Here is a 24,566-nt window from a genome sequence, read left to right on the forward strand (position 1 = left end):
TAACTAAACAATAAAGCATCATGTTTGCTGGGTAAAATATTAGCATTCAGATTTAACCACCAGGTTTATTTTACAAATACAGTTTGAGGCTCTGTTGTGAGTCTCACGCAGTAATAACGCTGGTCTCTAACTTCATGCAGTTTTATCTGTTCTGTTAAGTATTTACAATTATTAAAGCCCTTTTTGCTAATAAACTGCATAGACTTCACACTCCCTCTGAAGCAGAACGTGCAGCAAGAGCCTTGTTTTCTGTTAGAATGTGAATATGGCAGAAGCCTTATATTAGTTTTCACCTGGAAACGTTTGGTAAGAGTTAGTTAGAATCATATTGTAACTTGGTTACGTACATTCTAGTGTTTCTCTATTTGTGTTTTCTGTATCTGCAGTGTTTCATCATTTGATTTTGGTCACATGAATGGGATAATCCACTCCAAGCCATTATGAGAACTGCACAGTGGCACTGTGTATTATTGTGGATTGTCTCTTACCCATTCTACGAGGACTATCCTGAAACAAAAGACGACAGAAGAGGCGTGCTGTGGGTTGCTATTGGAAACTTAATGGGAATATTCTCAGGAATGAACACAGCCAGCAGTGGAAACAGTCTCTGCCCCCAATCGCCTGTATGAACTCTGTGTAGCTGGAGTAGTTTCCTATATGTTTTATTTTGTGTTGGAATGAAGTACTTGAATCAAATGATGCTCATTTTGAAAGATTGTAGAGTAATAACTGACAAACTTGTGTGAGAGACTAACCCCAACTCAGCAACTACTGGACTATTTGGATTCATATAATTTGCTGTCTTATACAATGCTTGTATATTTGATGTTTTAATCAGATGCATTGTAATTTGAATAAAACTTGCAGTATATACAGTACATATATGTATCTTTTAAACTCTGCGTTCAAGCACTGTAAATCAAACTTAATGACACGATATCAGATGTCATTTTGGAAAGTGTTCGGTTTACCTCAAAGGTTCAATCTGAAAAATAATGGTGAAAGCATTAAATATGACATTTAAAGAATGGCAAACATTGTTGTTCATTCTTCTCCCGTGAAGCCAAACATGAAGACAACCTCACACAGCACAAGACCACACTTCATGAAAAGTACAAAGCAACTACTTTGTAATATATTTATATACGTTTAGTTGATCATATATTTATTTCTTACTTAAGTCTCTCTGAATATTATTATCTGACTGTCCAGCTGCCAAAATGCTCATGTGAAGGTTTGATCCACTCATCATCTCAGTTATTACTGTGCACTCAAAGCGATGAGCTTAATGAAGCAGCAGCAAATAGTGCAGCAGGGATGTGTGGACTTTTTTTGCCCTGAGTTTCTCCTTTCAGAATGCTCTGCCTTATTGGTGCACAATGACCAATGTCATCATATTGTGCTCGATTGATGTAATGTATATAAATTCAGGACATAAATAGCATATATATCCATCCATTATCTATAACCTCTTATCTTTAAAGGTGTGTGTGTGTGTCTGTGTGTGCGACACAGAGACAGCCATTCACACTCACATTCACCTGACCTGCATGTGTTTGGACTGTAGAAGGAAACCAGAGAGTGAGGTGGCAGTGCTGACCACTGCACCACCGTGCCATTTAGCATTTGTACTTTATTTTAACTTCATTGTCCGCCCACATTCACTCTCACTAATAAATGGTGGAAGATAGACCACCCAAAAATAAATACGTACAAGACAGCACTACAGTATTTAGCCTACGCTGTTGCCAACCATAGAACAAAAAAAATCTATATGCGGTTCAAAAAGGGTTAAAAACTTGCCACAAAAACATTTAATATTAATTCATACATCCAGACAGCGTACCCATTACAGTGAGTCATATAACAAAAAGAACATTACAAACAATTATTTAAACATGCACGTTTCTGTATAAGCTTCTATATGGGCGGCTGTGTCTCAGGAGGTAGATGTTGAACTGTCTTTGAGCGAATTACTGAACACAAACTGCTTCCTGAGAGTGGGTTTAAATGTTATGGCTCCTGATGAGCAGGTGGCACCTTGTGTGGTAGCCTCTGCCACCAGTGAGTGTGTGAGCGGGTGAATCCTGGCTTGGGCATTAAGTGGCCGCTTAGACTAGAAAAGCAGTCCATTTACCATATATGGTGCTAAATAATTAAAACATATTTCACAGCTTAAACCATACATTAAGATTCACAGAAAACAACCATTGTTTATAATTAACAAAACATGTTTAATCAAAATGTACAGTTGGAGTTCAATAGGTTAAAAATATCTCATTAAAGATTGAGGAGCAACCAGTGGCAAAACATGGGCCCTACACCCAGAAGACAGGGGATTTTGAAAAAAAGAAAATCAAAATTTGCTTCTAAGAACTGAGCTCCTCGTCTTCCTCTGTCTACTGATGTAATTCGGTTCTGTGCATTTCCATCACAAGAAAGCATCACTTGTCCTATCTGACAGCTGAAAAACACAAAACAAGGTGAAAAGGGTCATTTAGTCAGAATAACCATTTTGCTGCCTGTTTTATAGTTTCAGACACACAAGCACTGAAGGCCAGGAAGGTAAAGTCCGATTAGCTCTCTGGGTGTAAGTAAAGCATTTTGCTGGGTATTCATTTCCTTGTCCATGCAGCTGACATGAATAAACATTGAAAATATAGGGAGAGACTGTCAGTCAGATTATTACTGTCGTTGTACGAGCGTCTTTTAACTAGTGGAAAGTCATTTTTATAGACTGCTAAACATCAAGGCTCTTTCCCAGTGTTTTGTTGTAAACTTTCCTCCAGTAAATGCTCTGTTATAAAATATTATAATGTAATAAGATTAATCACAAGCATTCAGCAGATCGATTATATCCATATCTAGCGTTAAAGTAGAGAGTGTGTCTGTTCTTACATGTGCTGAAAATTATGAGGTCAGAGTGGAAACGTACCAGAAACTCACTATGTAAAGCTCCAGTTACACATGAATATCCGTGTCAGCAGAAATGAACACCTGGCCAATTAAAAATGCCTAATATGAACGGGCATGGCCGAGCGCCGGGGATGCGAGCAGGCCTGGCCTGGCATAGGAGACCTCGGGGGTGCTGAAATTAACAACAGCTAGCCAGGGGGTTGAGATCATCTTATATGTTTCACATTTTATCCTTATAGAAAAGTGCATAGGAGTCTTGTGTAATGGAAATGGGAGGAGGAATATAGTCCTTCCCCTAATCTCCACTAATGAGCAGCAGAGTATGGAAGCATAAGTCCACAGCTTTTTCCTTTTTTCCTCCCTTTATTTTTGAAGGTTCAGCAGTTAAGTTTCAGTTAGACAGTTCCATTAGTTCCGTCATTCAGTTAGATATAAGGCATTAGTTAGTTAGACATTAGAAACCACTCTTGCATTTGGGTCAGATGGGATGTGAGCCGGGCGGCAGACAAAGGCAGGGGACTTAGTCGTGCTGACCCCAGACGTCACAGGAATGTGAGGGGCTTGAATCTTTTCCAGAGTTCTGGAGGGTGCAGGGATACACACGAGCCACCGGCTGATCGCTGTTATGTTAGAGTTTCCCCCTGAGGAACAAGGGAGGCTGTCGGACCCACCTGGTTATGCCAGAAAAGTCTTCAGTCTCCAGAAGAATTTCTTGTGCATCCTGGGGGAAGTTGGGGATATGAAAGCTGAGTGGACCATTTGTAAAACCTCTATTATTGAGTTGTCTGCAGGGGTCGTGGTCAGGGATCTCATTATGCATAAGACAGGTACCTAGGGGGCTGTGGCGGTCGCCAAAGCAAAAACCTGGTGTGGGACAAAGTTCAGCGAGGCTATGAAAAGGATCTGGCAAACCGTTAGAAGACTCAGGAAAGGAAGACAGGGCTTGGCTCAGGCTGTCTTCAGCAAGGGAGAACTGTCAAGCAGTGGAAAGAGAACTTTGACAAACTCCTGAACCCGATCAACACATGCTCTGTGGAGGAGGTAGATTTTGAAGATTTGGGGGAAGTTTCATCCAAATCCCTGGCAGAGGTCACTGAGGTAGTCAAAAAGCTTTTCTGCGGCAAGCTGCCAGGTGTGGATGAGATTCGTCCTGAGATGCTGAAGTCTTTGTACATTGTTGGGCTGTCTTGACTGACACGCCTCTTTAGTGTTGTGTGGATGTCGGGGACATTGCCTGTGTAACGCCAGGTGGTAACCCCAAAGAATAGGACTCAAATGCACGACTCAGACACAGGGGAAAATCCAATACACTTTTTACTTGCCGGAAAGCAGGTTCGGTACACAGGTGATCAACGGGAGAAAGGCAAACAGATCCGACAGGGAGCAGGCAAAAGGCGTAGTCCAAAACACGGGCAGAGATCAGGATAATCAGACACATAGACAGGGAAAATGCTGGAACACATGAGGGGAGTGACAACAGATGAGGTGGCTGCAGAACTGATGGAACAGGTGAACACAATCAGGGCAGGAAGTGAAGTTGGCAACAAGGAGAGGAGAGGAGAGTGACACAATAAAACAGGAAGCAGATCAAATTAATCTACAATTATGGGAGAGGGCTGGATGTTACAAGAAGTGCCAGTTTGCCTCCTGGGCATTGACAAGGTGCCATTGAGCAAGGCAAGACACCCTCACTGCTCGCTAGGCGCTGTATAGTAGCTGCCCACTGCTCCTAATACCAGGATGGGTTAAAGGTGTCTAAATGTCACTCTGTGTGCTGTGCACATGTGTGACAATTGAAAGAGGATTCTGACAAAAGTCAGAATTTGCGTCTCTGCCTTTTGCAGATGATGTGGTTCTGTTGGCCTCAGACTGTGACCGCCAGTGTGCACTGGGGCTTGCAGCGAAGTGTGAAGCGGTTAGGATGAGAAGTGTCAGCACTTCCAAGTCTGAGGCCATGGTTCTCTTCTGGAAAACAGTGTTTTGTTCTCTGTGCGAGTTGTTACCATAAGCGAAGTTCAAGTAGTTTGGGATCTTGTTCACAAGTGTAAAATGGAACTTGAGTTTGACATCAGCAGTGATGCAGGCCTTGTATAAGCGCTTGTGGCGATGAGGGAGCTGATCCGGAAGTCAAAGCCTTTGATTTACCAGTGGATCTACGAGACCGAAAGAATGAGATCCTGGATATAAGCGGCAAAAATGAGTTTCCTCCGTATGATGGCATGGCTCACTCTTAAAAGTCGCTGCTCCTTTGAGACAAAAGGGACCAGCTGAGGTGGTTCTGGCATCTAAACAGGATGCATCCTGGACGCCTCCCTTTAGTGGTTTTCCAGGCACGTCCAACCCCGGGGTAGACCCAGAACACACTGGAGGAATTATGTAACTTTATAACATTTTGCTGACGAGAGGGATGTCTGGACTACCTTGCTTAGCTTATCACCACCGTGGATAAGAATAAAATGCATGTATGAATGGACACACGTAATTCACGAGTGCTCCAGACCTGTCATACAAGTCATGATCAGCAACAGGAGAAAAACACTTGTTTGACCTGAAATTATAATTAACCCTTTAATTTAAATGAATGTATAGTTTCAATATTATTCTATAACCAAGACAAACTTAATGTAACATTTGATATTCTGTTCACAAAATCATCATCATTATCATGGCTGCTAATTTATTTAGTTCTTTGTTTTGTTTTATAGTATTATGGCATTTTGCATACACAAAGTTTTAGTTGTGAATCTACAGTTATATGTATGTGGCCACAGGGTCACAGTATAGGCTGCAATAAATAGTGGGATCATACCTGTGTGGTTAATGTTCCTGACCGATCCGGGACATGGTCTGAGTGGAAACCAGAGCCTGTCTCCCCTCCGTCCTGAACATACATTGTGGAATATGTCGTACATCCATCTCCATCGCTCAGAGGGGTTGCACTCTGGTTCTTGGTGCAGTGGGAGGCAGTCCGCTGCCTGACATCCTTGAGTGTACATTTGTCATGGAACAACAGGGGAGGAATGCCTAACTGCAAGAAAACAACAGGAAGGCAAGTTCTGATACAGTATCTGTATGATGAGTCCAACTATAGTTGTGAACATATTGATAACATTGTACTTACCTCTCTGTAAAAGTCTCTTCCTGGTATAGATATAGAGGTGAGGATGACTTTATCACAACTCTCTCTAATCTTTTTGACGATGTCCTCATGCTCCATAGACTCAATAGGGTTCCCATTGACAGCTAGCAGCAGGTCTCCATCCTCCATCCCTGCACCCTCTGCTGGACTTCCCACATCCACCTCCCTCAGCACATGAACTGTGTCACAGCAGGATTGGAAAGAGAAAGGTTTCAAAATGGTGTTTAATTAGAGTTTAAAGGTACTTTAACTTAATAACCTTTAGTCAAATACTGAAACTGAAGCTATATCCTGACAGTATTGCATAATAAAGATATCATGTTTCTCTCTCTCCTGTTAGAGCACCTAATGGCATTTGCAAGATTCCGCCGCACTATGAGAAAACAATCAATCAGAGCAGAGGATTTCTCACAGTGTCAATCACTACTCATAATATCCGATTAAACTGACAAACTAGGTAGCACTGATTAAATATGAATCAAGATTCTGTTACTGAATTATTTATTTCTCACCTTTTCAGAAACATATTTTGGAATACTGTTTAGATGTAAAATGTGAAGATGTTGATTTATTTAATTGTTTTATTACGTTTTAAAACGTTTGAACACCAAGACGCTTTTTCAATGGTTTGGATACATTTTCCTGCTCTTCATAACCCTCGGACCACTCCTGATGAGTGGAAGATATTTCTGCAACTTCACTGGCATTGATATACGTATCTCCGATCAGCTGATCAGCGGCTGTCTCTTGCGGTCAGGGAAAACTCCTCAAATCAGAGGAGTTAAGGAAGAGCCAGCAGGGATGCAGAGCCGGTGTGAAACAATAAGAAAAGAAAAGGAAATTTTAACCCTGCATCACTTCTGGCTAATACAATGGATTAACACTGATTTTTGTTGCAGTATACAGAGTGATATAACTGCTGATCGACAGGAAAATGGAATGAATTATGTTAGGCTGCTAAAATTGCACATGATGACACCTGCTTGTTGTAGAAGCTTGCCAGCTAATGTCACAAATAGTTAATGGCAACACATAATCACACCTGTTGTCCTCTGGGGTCAACATTGACCCCATCTGGCTTCACTATTATTTAAAGAATATAAAGTGGAAACTTCATTCAAACACATTAACACCATTTATTTATTCCATTTGGATTTTAAGGCCAATAAGTCCTTATTTACATGAACTTTAACCTTTTGTTTTGAGTAAAAATGAATCAAATCATTAATCATTGTGATTATAGTTAAATAGTTAATATTAATATATAATTAAATTATAGTTACAGTCAGAGTCACGCGTGTTGATGGATCATCACAGACTGGTATATGGTATAAGTTGAGTTAGGATGCTGTTTTTAAACCACTGATCACACCTGTAGTTCTTGGGGGTCAAAAATGACCCTGTACCATTTCCCAAACATTTAACTTTTAAAAACTAACTTTTCAGAATAACACCAGTCTGAATGTGCCCTCAGTTGCATGCGGGGCATGTAGTAATGGCGTGATCTTTGTAGATGTATGCATTGCATTTTTGGCCTTTTGTCATTCTTGTTGCTCACAGCAGCATCCCGATGCAGAGTGCGCATCACAAGAACATTTTTCTGTTTTCTGGGGTGATAGGACACCAGAGCATGGGTCTCGGTGAAGGCAAACTTGGATGAGAACCGTGACTCAGCTCAGCTCAGGCTCCATACTGTTCCCACCATGTACAGCTTTCTTTTCAGCAGCTCCAGGCCAAGGGCTTGTGAAGTAAAGAAGTTGTCACAGGTGATCGTTTTACCCTGGAGACCTTCTGTCATGTCAAAGACAACTCGCATGCCCTTATTTTTTTCTGACTGCGCACCGGCAGGTTTGCCAGTGTATACCTGCATGTTCTATGCGTAGCTGGACCTGGCATCGCATCCACAGTCACATCAGTGCCTGGATCGTACATCAACGGCAGGAGAGACACCCACGTGTTCCATACGTCTCAAATGGGAGTAAGTTTGTCTCGTGCACGGCCATTTTCTCTTGTGTCTTTATCGTCAAGTCAAATCGCTCTTGAGATTTTATGAAACATGTTGAGTGTCATGGTAGCACGGAAAATTGCCCTGCCAGACTCGGCATGCCATAAACTAGCTGTAGCTTCTTTACTGGATCGTATACACCAGCGAAAATCAACATACCCTCATATGCCTGCAGATCCATTCAATCCATCTTTCTCCACTTGTTGCCACACACACGTCGCCCCTCCTTGTTTGTCATGGTCAGCACCGCCTCTAGGAATGGACAAGAGGGGGAGTACAGGAGCCTGGTGGAGGACTTTGTGAGGTGGTCCAAGTCAAACCATCTGCAGCTGAACACCTCCAAGATCAAGGAGATGGTGGTGGACTTCCAAAGGATCAGGTCACACCTGCAACCTGTGTCCATCGAGGGGGTCGACGTGGAGGTGGTCAGGTCCTACAAATATCTGGGGCTGCAGCTGGACGACATGCTGGACTGGACTGCAAACATGGACACTCTTCATAAGAAAGGGCAGAGTCGTCTGTACTTCCTGAGAAGGCTGGGGTCCTTCAAAATCTGCAAATAACTGCTGTTGATGTTCTACCAGTCTGTGGTGGCCAGTGCTCTCTTCTATGCTGTGGTGTGTTGGGGAGGAAGCAGCAAGAAGAGGGACGCAGGGCGGCTGGACAGACTGGTGAGGAGGGCTGGCTCTGTAGTGGGCACAGAGCTGGACTCCCTGGTGACAGTAGCAGAGAGAAGGACCTTGGATAAACAACGTCCACCACCCTCTGCACTGCACATTCACCAGGCAGAGGACCTTGTTCAGCAGCAAACTGCTGTCCCTGTCCTGCTCCACAGACAGGCTCAAGAATAATTTTGTCCCCCTGGCCATAAGACTGTACAACTCCTCTCAGTGATGGCAGGGGGAAGCAAACATTTCAAACATTCAAACCAAAAACCAAAAACAGTGGTCAATGTTGCAGTGTACTTTTGTAATTATTTACAGCCTGTATTTTTACTTTTGTATTTATAATGTACAGCCTTTATAGCATATTTTTATTTTATTTTTACTACTTATTAATGGAGGGAGGGTGGGGGGGAGGGGGCAGATGTGTAATGTTATATGTTATGTATTTTAAGCTACTGGATGCCTAAATTTCCCTCGGGATCAATAAAGTATTAATCTATCTATCTTCAATAGTTTTGGGCAGAAACAGGTCAAAAGTGGACTTTATGTCATCAATACGAGACCTGGCATAAGCAGTTGGACCATGGTGGCTTGTCTCTCTCTGCTGTCAACATGCGTCATGAGCCTCTTGTACAGTAAAGCGCTTCTGCCTCTTCATTGTGCTGCCCGTCTCTCAGACTAAAATGTGAACTGCATCTGAACTGATCTGTGAGAAAAGGCCCGTTTGTTTTTTGTTTATGTTTTTTGTTGTCTTGAACATTGCTTGACCCCAGACATCAAAGGAGCGTGAGTCTATAGTGTATCGTGACACTGTAGACTACACTGTCACGATACCAACATTTTGACTTTAATACCAATACCAAGTTTAGTATCCCAATACTCAATACTGAAACGTGATATATGATTGAAAATACATTCACAATGAAAACGTAACTATTCCATTTTAATTTCATACATATTAGGGCAAATTGCTAATCTACGGTTATATTTATTGGGTCAAATGTTAATATATATAACGTCTTATAGACCTGCCCTGCACAATGCCTCTGTATTATTCTATGAATAGTTCAAAAACAATGAAACGATTATGCTACCAATAACCATTTCCACTTAAATGTTACTGCAGCAATTCAATCAAATTTATTTTTAAGTGAGTGGGAGTGTGCCTCTCTGGCCATTCTATATGAAACTACAGAGCCACCGTAGTTTAGTGACATGAGATCTATTTGCTGTTTAGCTATTTACCTGTTTTGAAAAGCACCAAAAAAAGACCTCCAAATAACTGTAGCCTAATACACTTATCGTTTAGGAAATCACATTTTCTTATATGCTTGTCAAGCTATTTATGAAACAGGAGGTGTGTTCCAATACTCATACTACCATACTATTTAGTATGCCAGAAAAAGATTTAGTATGTCCCAATACATAGTATGTCAAATGCAATGCTACTGCATCCAGTTGCATTTTGCAGTATGCAAGCCAGCTCGCTTTTCTAGGTAATCTGACCCACAATCCTTCGGGCAGCAGATATATGAGCAAGAGGGTCAAAGTTCAAGGTGCCATGTAATGACAAAGTAGTGTCCCAATTATGTGTATACTTCATGAAACAGCACGTACTTTGTAAGAGCAGCTGCAGTATCTACTAAAAGTAAAAAGAAAGATTATGCTATATGGAACGCAGCCATGGTCAAGCCTGACATTGAGATGCTACTAATGCGCTACATATCTCATATCATTTAGCAGCTAATCACCATCCTCGCAGCTTATTGGCTAACCTGTCGTGTTTTGTACTCCTCGGAAGTGTCTTGGTGTCTGTCACTGAGGTGCTTGGTGAAGTTTGAAGTTTCCTGCCTTTGCACGAAAATGTTTTATAGCAGCTTTAGCATAACATCACAAGCTTCATTATGTCAGTGGGTTGGCCATCAGTGTCAGCTCTGAAGGCAAAGTAGTCCCACAGCTTCTGCAGCCCGTTTGTTAACCAGTACAGGAGGTAAAATCATTTCTGAAGATGACATGCTGTATTTGTCAGTAGTAGTAGTAGTAGTAGTAGTAGTAGTAGTAGTAGACATGTTGAGGCAGAGGCATCGCTTCTTCCTCTCAACCGAAGCTTGAGGAGGCTCAGGCTCTATCTACGGGGGTGAATGCACCGGTGCATGTCCCCATAGGCCGCACAAGCACCGGACTTAGCTACCTGGCTAGTACTTCAGACAAATACATTTCACTCTTGGGAGACACATTTGAGCTCGAACAATTACCGATTGTGGGGAAATTTTAATACCGAATCACCAAAAATAAATAAATAACGATAAAGTACTTACATTTTGGTATATACTGTGCAACACTACAAGGCACCATTTGTCTTTATAAAATGGTTAGCTGACTCTACAAAGTGAGTATGTATGTGTGTGTGTATATGTGCACGTGTCCTTGAGTGTTTCTCTCACCTATCCGTCGAGTGCCTGCCAGCTTCTCTTGTCTCAGCAGGAAGCCGTATCCATCGGGTCCTTTAACCAGATGCATGGTTTTGGGAGTGTGGGGGAGGCTGCAGCATTCTGCCACCACAGGCAGGGTAGGCATCTTCCTCCTGACATTGCAAGACTCACTTTCACGGTCGATGACCAGCACTGTCACCGAGTCCCCACTCTTCTTCACCTGAAACCAAACACACAGCAGGAGTTATATGAGCTTAATCGGGGCCATCATTTGGAAATAATTTAAGTTTTAAGTTTTTCTCTTGTCCCAGCTTCTTGGTGACCAGCATGTCAAATATAACATTTAATATAGAGTTTTTATTTACTTTTTTTGGTATTATTCTATTGATATATGTCTCTTGTAATGTTAAAATCAATTTTTTTAATCATAAACATATTTTAAACAGTGAAAAAACAGAGTATTTATTTGTCACATTCATGTCATGTTCTACAACCAAAGGTAATGTAGCCATTCAACCCTGTTACTTTATGCAACCCTGTTACTCTATTTTCAACCCTGTTACTATATCATTTTCTGTTAAAATAACCTTAAATCATTTTCTAAGCTCACAAAATTTTAGACTAATGTCCTAATGTCCTTTGATTAATTATATGCATAATGTATTTGAGCAAATATTTCAAATTAAATACTGAAATTGGTCAAAAGAAACGTGTGACAATTGAAAAGTTGGGCAAGATCAATTTAAAAAGCTACTTATATTGACATTAAACCAGTTTTATCCAAAACTACATGAGTATTTAATATAAATGTGACTTTCTTTACTTAATAGTAAAGAGTTTTATTGAAGAATGTTTATAAAAATATCTTTTTCTGCTTAATGAGTATGTGTCACAGGGTTGCACAAAACATGGCACACAACAAATAAAACATCTAATAAAAAGTGTACATTTGATGCCTTAGCTGGCCAAATCACTTTTTTTGATGGTGTATTATCTGTTTTTCCTAAATACATAACAAAAAAGAATAAAATAAAAGGTTCATTTTTCAAAAGTGTTGATGTCTATATTGTCCTCCAATTCTGGAATGACCCAGTTACCTCGAGAAGTACGACTCAACACTTTCTATACACATATTCCCGTGTTTGGCAAATAAAAAAACTGATACCAGTGACAAAGATCTGTTAAGCAAGCTGTCTTAGACTGTACTCTGTACCAATAGCAGACAGATTGTGCAGTTGAACAGACACACTTTAGGGTTTGAGGTTTCACACTTCCACATAGCTCTGTGAACGCAGCGTAGTATTCGCTTGATGCTGTCCGCTCCACCAGGACAACCTGCTCGCTACAAGTCTGAAAGTGAAAATAAGATCTGTAACCGAAAAAATAAGATTTAAAACTGTAAAAACTAAGAGATGAATCTTAAAACATAACTTAATGTTATGACTTAAACATTATGAAGTTATGACTTCATAACTTAAAACAGAACTTAAATGTCAAAATATATATGAAATAAAATTAATAAATAATTTATTCAGAAGAATTGCAGAAATGAACCAAAATAATATTCAACCTGAAAACCTTTCAGAAACTTATTTTTAGTTTGAATATATTATTGTATTTTTCAAAGTTCAAGATCAAAACCTTTGGACCAGATTTGGCTCCATAGAGTTACACACAGGTTCAGTCTCACAAAACACATGAGTTAGATCTGAGGAAAGTGGATTCATACAGTTCTGTTGAGAGTGGAGTGTGTGAGTGTTGACACCGTGACGCCGTTGATCCATATCAGTCTGTCTCCTGTGCAGACACCAGCTTTCTCTGCTGCACCGTCAGTCACTGTGCTCACAATATACTGGCCCTTCTGACCTGGTGACACATAGTTACTGTTATCATAATCATCATCAGCATTATCAGCATGGTGTGGAACAAAACAATTGTACTTTGTAACAAGATGAACTAGAATTTACAAAGAAAGACTTTCTCAGCTGTTATTGAATTATTAGGCTACTGACTAATGTGATATTGTAGGAACAAAGGATCTCTGTTGAGCTGGAACAATGCATCCAGTGAGTCTACTGTACCATACAAGGTTCATTAAAAGCCTACATTTTGGGAACTATCACTGTTTACTTTCTGATAGCGAGATGTTCAGATTGATATAAATATCCTGTCTAAGTGTTAAGTACAGAGCAGGAGTCTGGGTGTTATTAGTAGCTTAGCATAAAGACTGGGAGCAGGGGGAAACAGCTAGCCAATTGGCTCTGTCCAATGTTCAAAAACCCACCGACCAACTCCTCTAAAGTTTTATAGTTTGGAGAAGTTACATGCTGGAACCATTTCTTGGAAGCATGAAGCTTCATGGTGTCATCACAGTGAGCTCATCACATTTATGCACTTAAAAGAAATGGTATGGAGTGAGACATCCATAATTCCAGTATCAATTTCAACATAAATCCAGCCTCGGGACCTTTTTGTTGAGGGTGCTTCTATAGAGCCTGGGGGAACTAAGAGAAATTAGGGCAGAGAAGTGAATCATTAATGGTGAGTAGGGTGTATGGCTTGGTCTTTGGTGTGCCTTGGCCACAGAAAATTTGGGAACCCCTGGTCTAGTGGTCTGGTGGTACGCCTTCTAAACAGAACAGTTGTGAGTTCAATACCAGGGCTGCCACCATTGTACTCTTGAGCAAGGCACTTAACCCTGAGTTGCTCCAGGGAGACTGTCCCTGTAGTTAGTTCACTGTAACTCGCTCTGGATAAGATCGTCTGATAAATGACATATAATGTAATCTGAGTGTATTGTCACAACCTTTTGCTGCTTAAAGCTCAGAGCCTCTGTGTGTGTATGTGCATGGAGAAGCTGTAAATTAGTTATTAACACTCTGTCAAACAATGACAGCAGTGTGTTGGTACCTTCCACTGAGACGATGGTCATCCCCAGGCCATACTCCACGTGTCTGCTGATGTGACACAGTCGTGGTCTCGACCAGCGGTCCCCTTTGGAGGCCTTGGCCAGTATCTGCAGGTCCACACCAACAGACACTGCCTGTAGAAGAGAGACATGAGCAGGACTCAACTTAATAAAAGAATGAATCAGAGAAACATCATACAGGTCAACTCACACCACTCACATTTCAGTATTGTGTTTAACTTAAGGAAAAGTGTTCAAGACAATAAACTGTGGAACAAGTGCAACTCTTACAGTAAAATATGTTCTATAACCCTGTGTCAAATACAGGTGCAACTAATACCAGAGTGATGCTGAGATTGAGGAGTGAAGGTGGGCCACTCTTGTTATAGTGTCAATGTAGTATAATGCCAATTGTCAGTGTTATGTCGCTGCTGATACACTGCCTTACGGCACATGAAAACAATATGTCACTGGTGTTCCACTGGCACATACCCCTCCTCACTGACGTAGGACTGTTCTTAATGACATGTGCCTCTGCTGTGTGTCACATATCAGTCTGACACTTATAAATACACACCTGTGCCTGTCCAGCTATGACTAAACATCATCAGATCAGCCTATTGTCCTCACCATGTGTGATGGAAGGTTGTGACGACAAAGATTATAATGGCATGTTAATCCTCGTACAGTACCTGTTCATACTCTTCCCTCCTCAACACCAGGAGAAACAAGTGCAAGCCGCATGACTGGATCTTCCCCACAATCTGTCAGGTAATTACAGAGAGAGACACAAGTGGTTCAGTGAATACAATATTTAATTTTAATCCCTAATGCCTGTGAGGCCTGATCAGAGCAAACTGCAATCTGTCCTTGTCTTTCACCTCTCAAGTCATAAGGATTAATCTCAGGTTCCGATAAAGAGAAAAGGAAACATTCAGACCAAAACCTTTAGATCAGTCCAGTTACTTTGAACTAAATCATAAAGGAAGTGATGAAGTAATGACAAAAGAAGCTAGAAGGTCACTCTGCTGTTTCTGTCATCATCCAGCTAACCACACAGGACATGTGCCATGGGGTGCTTTGACCTTTTGACCTCTAATAACAGCTGTAATAATAATTGTAAGTATAAATGTCATTTTAACAATCCTCACCTCCCACTTGTTACCAATTTTTACCAGGCATTTAGAGGTTAATTTATTGTCATTGTATAACACAGGATGCAAAAACAAAATGCAAAAAACCCTAAATATTTGCACTACATTCCTGTAGTTGCATCAGGAGGAATGTGAACAGCAGCAACCAAACCAATGCCGACTTCTCTGGGCAGATAATAAGGCTGGCATCTGAACATACGAAATTGAACATCAGGGAAACATTGTCCATCAACTTTGACTACATTTGAGCACCAAGAATCACCAATGCAAAGATACAGTCCGCCTGGACACCATGATAGAATCAGATCACTGCAAGATGTGGGCACAAAAGGCTCCGATCTCCTGCTGCTGGGCCAGCCCGAGGCCCATTTCATCTATTGTACTCTCCTGCGACCGGACATCAGCCAGGAGCAGGCAGGGTAGTAGAACAGCTGTGCCACCTTAACTCTCATCCTGGCTCTGTTCCCGTGGCGGTGACATAGCATTCGGTGCCGCTTGGTCCGGCATCTCAAGCTGGGAGGTCGGCAGAGCCTGTGGGGAGTGATCGTCAGGGTCTGCTGCACTTAATCCAAACCTGAGCTTCCTTCTCCGAGAGGAGCTACAGTAAGTTTGTGCATGACTCCTACATATATCAATTTACTATTACAATTAGCTTAGCATTATATATTACTCCTCAATTAATAAATATTTTGCTACAATTGAGTCATAAATCAATGGGCATTATTTGCTTGTTCACAGGCAAACAAGGTGGAACAGCCCAGAGGCCTCGCTGTGAAACATCAGACTCCAACTAACTGCAATGCGGCAAAAGTCTTATAAGGATCTAACAGTGGGAAATACAATGCTATGCTTCCATAATGTTTCTTTGGTTGGATAGTGACATGGTATTAAATGGTCTGATGACTTTACAAAGTAGAGTGTGGAGGAAGCCTGTACAGCATAGGTTGTATAATGGGTAGGTTAGCAGTATCGTGCACTGTGCACTGTGAGAATTAACCAGCAGCCTGTCAGATTTCTATGCTTATTGAAGACAAGTGGGGAAAGTTTGGACAGATGGTGAAGCCTGATGAGAGGCCAGGGGGGGTCACCAACATCAATACAAACACTCCTGTGAGCACCATGAATATGAACAACAGATTTCATAGAAGTGGGTCCAGGACATGTTGCAATTAGGGCTGTCGAATTAACGCGTTAATTTCGATTAATTAAAAACAGAAAAAAGAACGCGTTAAAAATATTAACGCAGATTAATCGCGCTCCTAGATGCCCCTGACTTTTGGTCCGACATCACGAAGCACAGAGCTCTGACAGCACCCGTCCCCGGCGCCCGTCTCCCCGTCGGAGCACGGAGCTCTCACAGCAAATATTGTTATATGCGATTAATCGCGATTAATTAATCACAAAGCTTGTAATTAATCACAAAGCTTGTAATTAATTTGATTATTTTTTTTAATCGCTTGACAGCCCTAGTTCCAATATCTCAACAGCATATTATTATCTAACACATTCTTCACACTAACCCTGGAGAAGTCCATGTTGTCCACATTTTCCTCATTGACCTCCAGCACTCGGTCTCCGTCTCTGAGGCCGCTTTGCTCTGCAGGGCTCCAAGGGTCCACATTTCTGATCTCAAAGCCCTGGCTGCTCTGGTCCACCCGCAGGTAGAAGCCAAAGCCCTGCCCCTCCAAGCGCTTCAGCTGGCACAGTCTGGGCAGGGGGCTCTGATCCGGCTCTGCACACATAGTTAGTAAAGATCACCACCACTGGGGGGGAAATGATTTCAGGACAGGAGTTCTTAAGGGTTTGTGTATGTAGAGGCATGTGTGTCAAACCTCACCAGGATCATCAGAGAGGACCAGAGCTGGATTATCAATCCCTTCCTTCGGATTGAAGGTAAAACTGATGAAAAATCAATATGTTAGTACAGCAGAGGAACTTTACATAGAATTACATTTGATATAAAAACTATATTGTATGAAAATGTCTGTCCACAACTTTTTAAAAGTTCTATATACGACATTCGGAACATTAGCAGCAAACCACTATTTGCTATGTAAAGAAATAGTTGAGTGATGGTTTCCTGAGCAGAGTTTCCTAAATGTGTTGTGAGCCGAGCTTCTCTGTTCTTTGTTCCGTTAGTGCATGTGAGCCCCACTGGCTAACTGATCGCCACCACTCAGCACTGCACTCATACACCTTCGTGGAGAGGGACAGCGTTGTCATGGAAGCGTAACACTCAACCTCCGGTTACCCCTCAGGTTAACACCATTAGCTCTGTCAGCACTGTTGCAGTTGTTAGCGCTGTTAGCACCGTTAGATGCTAGACGAAGACTCAGCCATCTCCATGTTTAGAGCCGTGTGCAGACTCTAAATCATAAATATGCCCTGAATGTTGTTCAATTACATTGTAATCATCCACAAAGGCTCTCTGATTTTGGGCAGGTAAAAACATGAAACAGACATATGCAGACAGACATCTACACGCAAAGGAGCTGTTTAAGACTATGTTGGGCTGATGGTGCAACTGTTTAATATAAAAATAAAAGTCATAATAAAATATAAATAAATAAGGAAAATAGTACAAATGGCAGGTAGTTCATGTTTTTCATATGCCAAGCTCCAGATAGAGCACAGAATTGTCTGTGGCTTCTGGAATGAATGATGCTCTATGCAGGTTGGTAGAGCACCTCAGGAGGCACTAGAGGAGGGGTGTCAAACTCATTTTAGTTCAGGAGCCACATACAGTACAATTTGATGTCAAGTGGGCCGGACCAGTAACATCAGAGCATAATAACCTATAAATAACCACAACTCCAAATGTTACCCTTCGCTTTAGTGCAAGAAAGTACAAGTACATTCTGAAAATGTTCAAACTTAATCTTTTTACAAAACATTATGAACAACCTGAAATTTCTTAATAAAAAAAGGTGCAATTTATCATTTACACATGTACGTTACAACTTACTGATCACAGTGTATCTACAAAGGCTTTTACTTTATGATCAAATCCTGCGGGCTGGATTGGACCATCTGGCGGGCCGGTTTTGGGCCGTGGGCCGCATGTTTGACACCCCTGCCCTAGAGGAAGCATCTAGAACTAGGACTTGTAGTTTCCCCCATGATGTCATTGGCCTTTGCCCTGACCTGCTGCTCATAGAATTGAGGCTTTGCTCACACTGGTTTGGAAACACTTTCTATTTTTGACAGTGAGGGACGGGACGCAGCAGATGAAGGAGAAACGCAGAATACTCTGGATGTAGGAATTATAGAAGGTTTGTAGATTGGATTTTTGGACAGTGATTGAATTCAGTTTCCTGAGAAATAATTGATGTTGTTGTGCTTTCTTAATTATAGCTTCTGTGTTTTGAGCAAAGATATATTTAAAAAACAAAACAAAAGGTCTCCCTAAAATTAGGAATGAATATTTAATTTGCTTCACAATCTTCCCTGGCGCTTCATAAACTCTCAACCTTTGAACGGTGCATTAATCTATTAAAATGTAGTTTAATGTGTAAACCTCTAACAAAGATATCAGTCACTGACTCTAGCTGGTCACACATGGTCTGCTTTCATTCGTTGTACTCATTTATTAATATTAATATTAAAATCTGCTGCAACTTCTTGTTAAATCGGATGCAGCTTTCAGGGGGTTGGGTTAGGGTTAGCTTGCAGCAGACCTCCAGACGGGGAGAACTGCTTTGTTTATTTACTTTCCCTAACCTTAACCGTACCATAGTTGCATGTGCTGATATTGTAGAAAGACATCATTTAAAGAACAAAACAAAAACGTTGTCACTAAATGTAATCTGGAATATTGCAGGATTGTTGACCATCAACAGTCTTGTCTGCTGATTGCGATGGTAAAGATAGACACTTGTTGCACAAAGGTTAAAATGTCCTTGTTGTCGAGGCTGCTGAAAGTAAAGAGAAGATAAGGAGCTCACAGTTCAGTTTGATCTGCTTCACTGTTATCAGTCATGTCTTAACTGACTGGCAATGAACACGCAACACTGTCAACAGTTTCATCGAGAATACTTCCAATAAAAACTGTTGACAGTATCGGACAGTATCCTAGAAGAGGTTGTTGTTGAATTTTGTTTATGTCATGTTTCAATGCTGTGAGCAGCACAACATGACTCCAGTCACCTGCATTGTGTTAAATACATCTCAGAGACATATCTTCAAACCTGAAAAAAAAAATATATATATCTGCATGGAGAGATGTTGCTTGAGAAGTAAGAAAACACGTCTCTTCTTCTCTGTACAGAACCATTACTACTACTTTGGTATGTTTTATAAACTGCCATCAATGTAAGGTATATAGGATTGGTAGGGAATGGTCTAAAAAAAAGCAGCGGATGTCTGTTTATTAGGAGATCTTAGTGCTAAAACAGTCTAAAGTTGTACTTACCGTGGGAATTCCATCGCATCCTGGCAACCTGAGGGAGGGACAGGGACACAGTGAGATACCTGTACCCAAAGATATAAAACAGTAGATGCAACATTATGTCATAACTCCCTTATGGGCAGCAAGTAACGGCTTTATCGAAGGACCAAAGAGACCAAGGAGGCAGGATCGCTTTACACACGTCAGCATAGCATAGATGAGATTTATTTTTTACACTTGGTCAACAAAAACTACAAAGAATTAGTGAACTCGGTAAATGTACCGTTAGATGCCAAGTAATTGACCAGCTGAGTTCTGAGTCAAAGTTATTGCTGATGGCTAAAAACATTAATCTGTTAGCGAAACACATGAGTTTAACTAGCAAACATTGTTTTGATGTTAGCTACGCTAATTTAGCTCAAATGTAACATTTAAGAACGTAATAAGTTATTAATATTACCTTCACATTTGACCAGCTGTTCCATACAGAACAACAAGGAGAAGTTTTTGCCAGCTGTTTTAATTGCCTGCCTATAGGCCATAATGCTGGATCTATTTATATGAAACTAGATTACTTAATGTAGTATATTAACCATTCAGACCACCAAAGACAATTATTACATATTAAGTTCAAGCTAAATTGAAAAAAATTAAATCCTTGTTTACGATATAAATGCACAATTGAGATTATCTTCAAAGTATGATTTGTTCTCTAATGATCAACATTTCGAGCAGAATTCTTCATAGACGGGCAAAGTTGTCTTACCACTCATATCATTACTTTGAATAAAAAACAGTATTGTGTATTGGTAGGAAAATACAAGGACTATAAAGACAACACACGCCTCTTTTTAAAGTTTAAAACTGGAGCCAGGTAAGATGGCTGCCATATGGAACGTCACATCTTTTGTTATATATATGTTTGGACCTTCCTGCAGCCACAGCTGTAGCTCGCTCCGACATCATCACCGTGACCCAGACACATTTAGGTAGGCTCAAGCAGTGTTTAGTGTTAACCGATAATAACATTTTAATTGATAATGCTATCAGTTAAACAGTTGAAAAAAATATGAAAAATAAAATAAACAGCTGAGCAAACCTCAGAGGAGCAACTTGTCACTTAAGGACAATAGTTGCTCCACCTTTGGCTGGCCCACCTTTAGTTGTTACTGACTTCGGGGAGACTAACTGCACTGCTGCATTCACGGCTGTAACGTTACTGCTGACTTCATTGCATTGGCTTGTTAAGCACTTCAACTACAGCAGCCCTGGATGCACGGCTTTACTCTGGTCAGTTAGCGGTTAATGATCGGTAATCTAAATGACCATCCCTGGTGTAGTCCCATGCCTTCATCAGAATGTTTGATTTACAACAGACGACAATAATCAAAGTGCTGTACCCTGACCACGAGTACAGAAGCACTGCTGCCTCTCGGGCCCCTTCTCTTGTGGGGGGGAGCTGACCAAAGTCTCACTCAAAGTACTTCATTGAGAATGTGCTGAGAGACTGAAGATTACTGATCGACTTCTTACAGAAAACATTGCATTATTACATATTGCTTGGGGCTCAATTCAGAACACAAACAGAAGGTTTTTCTTTTTGACTCCAAGAATCACAAAACAAACCTCAAAACCTCCTTATTAAATACCAGCGGCCTTGGTCAACTCTACTCTAGACTTAAAACTATGGTGACTAGTGACACAACTTGAGATTAAAGTATGAGATCGAAACATGACCTCAACGTATTGTGTCAAAGTGCAAACTGAGCGTATAACAGCTCTTCTCCATTTGACCGACGAGTCAAGACTTCACACACAACTGGAGCCTTTACTTTATTTCTCTCCACTCCCAAACCAATCAGACACAGATCTACTCAGATATATCATCAGTTATTTATTCATTTGAAACTTTAGAGCCAGCTGAGCAAACAATGTTCAACAGCATTCTTCATATAGATTACATTGTTAGCCCTATATTGTCCCAAATAAGACCTTTGCTACATTACAACACCATCTGTCAATCAGTCCCACTGTGCACATCAACACTGACATTGTCTGTTTATTTCTTCATGTGGCAGCAGTGACTACATGACGGTAGTTGAGGAAACTGTAGAAAATAGAACTTCTACTAACATCACACAGTAACTGTGAGGATCCCTGGTGAAAAATCATTTAGACATTTTCAGAAATTTTAAATAAATGTTCCTATTATCTTTCATCAATTTAGTTTTAGATGAAAATCATAATTGATAATATGAAATATTAAAGGCAGGAACAGTTTTGATATAGATGTATTTCCCTCTGGTGAAGTAGAAGTATAAAGTAGCATGAAACAGAAATACTGAAGTCATGTTCTTCTAATTTATGTCAACGTATCTGAAGTGTAGACCCACACCTACAACATGTTAGTCCATCTCAATATTTATGTGGCTCTCAGCTCCAAGCCCATTGGTCTCTACTAAAGATGTAAATCTCCTTAACCAGGAAGAAAACAATAGCAGTCAGTGTGTGGTGATGAATCCAACGCAGACGTGTAATGTAGCACCGATCAGATTTGAGACAATACACCAAACTGTTCAACCATCAAAGAACAAGCAGGCGAGACATTATCTGCACAAACAGCACACATGTTCCACCACAGCCATGAAGACTTCTCTACAAGTGAGTAGCATGGGAGTTTACATTTGAATAGTCAAGTCCTGGAGAGGGATTAGTTTGTGAAGCAGGAAGAGAAAGAGCCTACCTGTGGAGGACCCCATGGAGTCCCGAGTGTGTGTTCCTGCTCAGACTGTGACACTGTGGACGGACAAGGTTCACAGCGCACACACACACACACACACAATAAAAGACGCCTTCTGTAGGTGAGATGGCGACTCCTTTCTCCACAGCCATCTAGGTTAAACATTGACTGGCTGGTAGAGAGACGCTGACACATTATGGAGGAAGAGACGTGCACACATGAGCAGACCCAAACCAAGTGTTCGTCTGTCTCAACACTTCCTCACTCCCTTTAGGTGGAAGCTCAAAGCTCTTTGGTTCCTAATGATTTTTTTTTTAAACAATCATTTGCTTAAACAGCTGCTCACTATAATTGTTAACTAATGTTACCCATCAAACAGAACTAACCTGTCCTCACCCTGACCTGCTTAACTCAAACATAAGGAAACAGAAAGGTTAACATTTATGTCAGTAGCATAACAAAGGCAGGTGCACACAGAGACAAGAAAGTTAACTAGAACATGTGTTTAAGATGCCTCAACATAAGCAAACTAATGTGTGAAGTCAGCGGTGGGTAGTGTTGTCGGGTGTTGGGTGCTGTAAACGATGATCACTAACCTTACCACCTATAAGATGAAGAAAGGATGAACTATACACAATCAAACCAGCCTCCAGGAGGGAAAGTGAAACCTTCAGTCAGTTAATACATGAGCGTGGACCACTCAGGGCTTGTGACCTTTTCTATCTTTAGAACTAGTTGAGGGAGGATACGGAGGAGAAGCCCGCTCTGGAAGCTTTGAAGCAGTAAGGATGAGGTGAACCCTAGGGAATGTTATTATATTTGAATTCTCCATTATTGATAAAAAACAACAACATCTTATACAAGCTCACAGGTGGAGAAGTGGGAGGAGTCAGGCAACCAGGGAGGGTTGAAAGAGGGAAACAGACGTAGACCAAAACAGGAACCCAATCAAGTGTTTGTGGCAGACAATTCAAATGTTTGAATGGTGTTGTAGATATACTGTTTAAAAAGGTACATTCACATGTGCACAATAACACACACACACACACACACACACACACACACACACACACACACACACACACACACACACACACACAGATAAACTGAAGGAGAAGAAGGTTTGGTAAATAGCAGTTTTAATGGTGCAGCTCTTCAGCCTTTCCAGGAAAACAAAACCCCACGCTCCAACAGTCTCTCATAAAGTCCCCAGGCCGTTCTCTGCTGCACACGTCCCTCCTGCAGGTCTCAGCCTACTGCAAGAGACCAGAACCAGGTGACCACCACCTGATAGTGTGTGACTGATTACCTGATTGTGTCCAGCTGTCTGACCTCCAGCTGAGACACTCACATCTTTCCACCAGCAGGCAGCGCTGTAACCACACCCCACTGCCACAGTCTGACTCCTGGTTGATGACCTTTGACCTCTTCCTACTGGATGCTGTGGGTGAAACCAGAGTCTCTTTTTTATTATGTGTTCTCAATGTCAATGTCAATCCATCTTACTCGATGAATTAAGAGTTTATTTAGACCGAACCAGAGTTGGTGATTGTTGGAACAGTAAGAAAAAGCTTTAACCAAGATTTTGAGGAGAGTGTTAATAACTTATAATAATTGTCCAAATCCCTTTTGATTGTATTACTTATTGTCAATATAGCCTTGTTGTGTTGAATCTGTTTATATTGAGGAATGCAAATTCAATATTCCTACTATAGAAGTAAAAAAACAAACAAAAAAAACCTTCCATTTCTTCCGTACACAGGCACACTTGCTAGTACTGTTCCAATATGTGTGAATGTGCGAAGGAGTCTTGCCTCGTCTCTGAAGGACCCGTCCTACCAGGGAAGCATCCTAGACTTTGAGAAACATCTGGGGTTTCATCCCAATATCTCTCCTCGACTCCTCTTTCCTCTATCCTTGATCACTTGACCCAGAAATCACTGGGAGGAGCTTAGTATAAAGGAGAGAGGAGGGGGAAACAAGGAAACACGAGTGTAGCCTATGACCAAATAAATGAGTAAGTTCACTTTAAAGAGTTGTCATTTGAACCTGATTCAACAATCAAAACACTGCTAATGTAGTGCTGGTGAGTTTTGGCACTCACAAAGACCTGCATACTGTTGAGAAGGAATCATTCTGAGGAAGACACCGTGATGCACATCAGTATAACACAACCATTATAAAGTGTTCAGTTTTATTGCACAATAAAAAATAAAAAAT

At 41.1% G+C, this 24,566-nt stretch overlaps 1 protein-coding gene across 1 annotated transcript; it reads right to left on the reverse strand.

Annotated features, from left to right (window-relative positions):
* Positions 1-1,906: 1,906 nt before the first annotated feature.
* Positions 1,907-22,465, reverse strand: LOC115017309 (Na(+)/H(+) exchange regulatory cofactor NHE-RF3-like). Its single transcript, XM_029445614.1, has 11 exons — positions 22,350-22,465; positions 19,631-19,658; positions 17,057-17,118; positions 16,740-16,951; positions 14,758-14,829; positions 14,068-14,200; positions 12,887-13,023; positions 11,170-11,377; positions 6,038-6,234; positions 5,726-5,944; positions 1,907-2,464 (listed from the first exon to the last, which is right to left on the reverse strand). The coding sequence occupies exons 1-11, from the start codon at positions 22,363-22,365 to the stop codon at positions 2,432-2,434; spliced, it is 1,317 nt and encodes a 438-aa protein (XP_029301474.1). The 5' UTR covers positions 22,366-22,465; the 3' UTR covers positions 1,907-2,431.
* Between the last annotated feature and the right edge of the window lie 2,101 nt (positions 22,466-24,566).

Source organism: Cottoperca gobio, chromosome 13 (assembly GCF_900634415.1).
Source record: "Cottoperca gobio chromosome 13, fCotGob3.1, whole genome shotgun sequence".
NCBI lineage: Eukaryota > Metazoa > Chordata > Actinopteri > Perciformes > Bovichtidae > Cottoperca > Cottoperca gobio.

Coding starts and splice junctions, on each gene's coding strand:
- LOC115017309 (XM_029445614.1), bottom strand. Junction 16,952..17,056: donor GGTCCTCTCTGATGATCCTG/GTGAGGTTTGAC, acceptor CTATGTGTGCAG/AGCCGGATCAGAGCCCCCTG. Junction 14,201..14,757: donor GGAGGGAAGAGTATGAACAG/GTACTGTACGAG, acceptor TCTCTTCTACAG/GCAGTGTCTGTTGGTGTGGA.